This window comes from Vitis vinifera, chromosome 1, assembly GCF_030704535.1.
Source record: "Vitis vinifera cultivar Pinot Noir 40024 chromosome 1, ASM3070453v1".
NCBI classification, from domain to species: Eukaryota; Viridiplantae; Streptophyta; class Magnoliopsida; order Vitales; family Vitaceae; genus Vitis; species Vitis vinifera.
In genome coordinates, this window is record NC_081805.1 from 6,391,271 (window position 1) to 6,395,633 (window position 4,363).

General features: G+C 40.9%; 1 protein-coding gene across 1 annotated transcript; it reads right to left on the bottom strand.

Annotated features, from left to right (window-relative positions):
* Positions 1-1,327: 1,327 nt before the first annotated feature.
* Positions 1,328-4,123, bottom strand: LOC100266215 (glutamate decarboxylase 1). The gene is made up of 7 exons (XM_002285231.5): positions 3,872-4,123; positions 3,583-3,787; positions 2,962-3,162; positions 2,574-2,788; positions 2,214-2,467; positions 2,069-2,121; positions 1,328-1,981 (listed from the first exon to the last, which is right to left on the bottom strand). Exons 1-7 carry the CDS (start codon positions 3,955-3,957, stop codon positions 1,508-1,510), a joined length of 1,488 nt encoding a protein of 495 aa, XP_002285267.1. The 5' UTR covers positions 3,958-4,123; the 3' UTR covers positions 1,328-1,507.
* Positions 4,124-4,363: the final 240 nt, after the last annotated feature.

Here is a 4,363-nt window from a genome sequence, read left to right on the forward strand (position 1 = left end):
AAATCCTCTTTGATTTCAATTATCCTAGAAGATTTTTGAGCATCTTCAATGTCCTTTTACCTTTCTCAAGCCTTATTTTTACATAATTCAAGGGGCTCTTATGCGGGCCCTTAGCCTGTCCACTGCTTGTGGATGTTTGGGAGTCAAGTCCAAAACTTTTATGTTGACCTACTCAAAGAATATCTTGAATACCTTTATGTTGAGCTACTTTAAGAATTCCTTGAATACCTTACTATCAAATTATACTTCATTACCTAATATCAGCACCCTAGGTACACTGAACCTATATATAATGTTCCTCCATACAACTTGTTACCAATTTGCTTCAATATATATATATGTTTCGGGGGTGGTGGGCAGTATTGAACAAATTGTGTGATTGTGTAATCAACCATAGAGTTGACATTAGGGAGGGGAACTAGTCACATTTTTAGGCTTAACTAGATATGATTTTTATGATTTAATAAAATTAGTGCGTTGCTTTGCCTTTTCTCAACTATTTGCTTTAAAATGTAGATATTTCTTGCAAAAATGACATTGTTTCCCCTTGTAATTGTGCTTTTGTGCCCTCTTTTCAAAAGCGCCTTTAGCATTTTTGTCTTTAGAAATCTCCACCTTTGAGAATACCAATTCAATATTCATCTCCACTCATGACCTGTTCAATCTTTCCTCATGTGCTAAGAAAGAATCCATTAGTTCATTTAACCAATAAATAGTCAAAATCTTTTGACTTTATGGTAGCGGCGAATCATCAAATTTTGAAGGGAGACTCCTTGATTTTTTTTTTACAATTTTCTAATTTGAAATATTTTTATCATAAGTCCTTATTTGATTTAAATAACACTAACTCTAGAGAGAAAATCTAGCCCAGATACATTTGCTTTCATGAAAAGAGTCTCAATCAAATTCCCCACCAAGAGTTTAAAGATTTACCATGGTCACCTTTTTATTCCCAAGAAATTCTTGTTTCAAAGTCGTCCAAATTTGAATTGGCAGCGTTTGCAAGCCAATGGAGTTGACTTGAGAGTCTCCTACAAAGTGGCTTCCATGGAGCTTCCACTATTGATATAAACATTTTTATAAACTAGATGGCTAAGATCATGTAACATAAAGAAGGTCTTCATCTTAATGCTTCAAAATTCATAATTCTCTCCATTGAAAATAGGCACCAACATGTATGAAACCATTCCTGGTTACTGCACTTTATTCTTCATGAAAGATCTCTTTCTTACAACTCCTACAACAATGATCTTCACCAACACCAACCCAATAATTGAAAGACCTTACTCTTACTCTAATACCACTCATTTGTAAGGGAGAATATCAATAAAGCAACAACATTCTATTCTCATTAAGAAAGACAAAATCCTCGAATAAAAAGGAAAATCTTTGCCTGTGTTTAAGCTTCAAATAAGGGAAATGTTAACCACTTCAAATATGCATGGCCAAAAAAAAAAAAAAAAAAACACTTGGAAAAGGGAAAGGGACTCTCTGGCATAGAAAAATTCTAACAAACGCCGTTCGTTTTCTTGGCCATGACAAATTTCTTCCAAGCATCGGTGATTTCCCTCTGTGTCTCGATCACGGATTTCTTCAGAATTGTGCCATTTTGCTTTTTCTCTTCGACAGAAATCTTGGCACTGAGCTTTGCTGGGAGCATATCAAGTTCATGGAGCACCTTGGTGATGTCAAATACAAGGCGCTCAGCAAGGGTGCGTGAAAAGTCTTCCCTAACCACAACTCGGAGCACTGTAACATGCTGAGCATCTGGTGGCATGGTGTAGGCAGGCACAATCCAGCCGAAGCGGCGAAGCATGTCTGCAACCTCAAACTCATCATGGCATGAATTGTCCTTGAGAGAGAAGGCCACCAGAGGGACCCCATTGTCCTTGGAGATGATGTTAAAGCGCCCAGTCTTCTCCAGTCCTTCTTTCAGCGCCATAGCATTTTCCTGGCAATTCTCCATCACATTTCGGTATCCCTGGTAGAAGGGTTATGCGAGTGAGTTAAAGGTAGAGAACAGGTTTTATCCTGTATCATATAATCAAAAATCTCATTACGCTCTCACCTCGAAACCCAAGCGAATTAGTTGATAATACTGGGCGATGACTTGACTAGAACCTGCAGATGTCATGCAGTTACAACTTTAGATTGTGTTGAGAGACAAAAGGCTATAATGGCAATGACTTGATCAAAGAATTTGTTTGAGTCACCTTTGGAGAAATTGAGAGTGAAGGTTGGTTGATCGGCTCCAAGGTAGTTTATGTGAAAGATAAGTTCTTCGGGCAAGTCCTCTTTGCTCCTCCAAACAACCCACCCAATTCCAGCATATACGAGGCCATACTTGTGGCCACTAACATTAATGCTCTTCACCAATGGAAGGCGGAAGTCCCACTCCAGTTCCGGATAAAGGAATGGTGCAATGAATCCACCACTAGCTGCATCAACATGAATTGGGGTATCCCATCTGCAGGAAAAAAAAACAAAAAAAAAGGAACAGAGCATATTAATTCGGAAGACTTCAAAGATTTCAAAATTCTGAACTAAATGTTGGTAGAAGAGTGATTATATACCCTGTTTGCTTGTTCTTTTCGACCAAGAGATCGTTCAAGAGCTTAACATCTTCAAATTCTCCATTGAGAGTTGAGCCCAAGATTGCCGCAACACAGATGGTGTTTTCATCCACCATTTCCACAGCTTTCTCTGGGTCCATTACATAGTAGCCGTCCCTCAATTTCACTTCCTTCAGTTCTACCTCAAAGTACCTTGCGAACTTCTCCCAGCACACCTATATCCACAAATGCATATGATTAATAATCCCAACCACCATGGAAAGCCGTTTGAGGGCCAAAATCATGTAGAAGTTTAAGCCCGGGCTTAGAAGCCCATGGATTTAGCCCAAGGCTCACAAGTAAGAAGCAATATGCTCAAAGAGGAGGGTGAAGCCAGGGCGTTATGTACCTGAACATTAGCACCAGTGACGATGTTGGGCTTGTCATAAGGCTTCCCCTCAGCCTTTCTCTTGTTCTGCCACTTCCTCTTGAAAGCAAGCCCTGCTAGCATTATCGCCTCGGAGGACCCCACCGTCCCCACTCCCACGGCAGCCTCTGAGTCTTCCAATGGAGCATTGAATAGATGGGCTATGATGTTCACGCATCGGTTCTGCATCAAATGTTACAAATCAGCTTTACCAATTCAAACCCAATATTTTATCAGGTTAGGTTCAAGTCAAACATAGACACCAAACGAAGTCACTGACAACCTAAGAGAAAACCAACCTAGCTTTACACAATAGAAAGTAAAACCAGATATCAAAAGATCAGCCACCCAGATTCCCCACCATTAATTAATGCGCAAATCACGGAAAATCATGGGCTTTTATTGAGAACAGATATACCATATCATATATTCCATAACTATCGTCCACCGACGGCTGAATTCGCAGTATTAACCAATGACTTTGTGTTCACAAGTTAGTGCTTTTGGATCGGTCGCCGCTTCGGTGGACAGTGACCAGCTAACCAGTAACGGAGGAGTAGTAGAGTGGAACATTTAGGGTAAAGAAAAATAAGAGAGACTTACCTGAAGCTCAGTGGTAACCGGGTATTCATCCATGTCCACATAGTTCTTGTTTATGGCAGCCATCATAAGCTTATCACATTCAGGCTCCATCCAAGTAGTCACAAACGAAGCCAGGTTTAGCCTAGGATTGCCATCAAGCATCAGTTCGTCGTTTATGATCTGGTACGCCGCCTCCTTCGGGATCGAGTTCTCCGGCAACTTGAACCTGCACGTTAATTTAATCACCCCTGCCTGCTAAAACAAAGAAAGGGGAAGAAACCAAAAAAGCAAAATACTATGACGGGTTTACCTCGGAAGCGAAGCTTTCACGTAGCGAGAGGCAAAGGTGGAGTGCACGGAGACATCCGACTCAGAAGCAGTTTTTGAGAGAACCATGGCTGATTCTGAGAGAGAGTAAAGCTAGGAAAAAAATGGAGCAAAAATGAGATCGCTGGGTTGGTGTTAGTTGCTTGGTGAAGAGGCAGGAGACCCTGGCTGTATTTATAGGGGTCTGTTGGGTAAAGAGCAAGCCTCTTCCGATATTCAAACGCTGTCTCCTGCGCAACTAGTGGGAACGCTGAAGATAGCATGAAGCTACTCACTACCTTTTCCTTTTTCTAGAACCAAAAAGAAACAGTGGGGTGGTAATACTAATATCAAATCCCCAAATTGACCACGAACTGTAGTCTCCGGTGCCAGTGGGGCCTACCCTAAACGTGACCAACATTTGCACCCATCCTTTTTTAATCTTCGTGGAAAGAACCCACAGCCTACAATTCTAATTTTCTCAACCAAGGTGCTG

Coding starts and splice junctions, on each gene's coding strand:
- LOC100266215 (XM_002285231.5), bottom strand. CDS start 3,957: ATGGTTCTCTCAAAAACTGCTTCTGAGTCGGATGTCTCCGTGCACTCC. Junction 3,788..3,871: donor GTGAAAGCTTCGCTTCCGAG/GTAAACCCGTCA, acceptor ATTAACGTGCAG/GTTCAAGTTGCCGGAGAACT. Junction 3,163..3,582: donor CGGTTACCACTGAGCTTCAG/GTAAGTCTCTCT, acceptor CATTTGATGCAG/AACCGATGCGTGAACATCAT.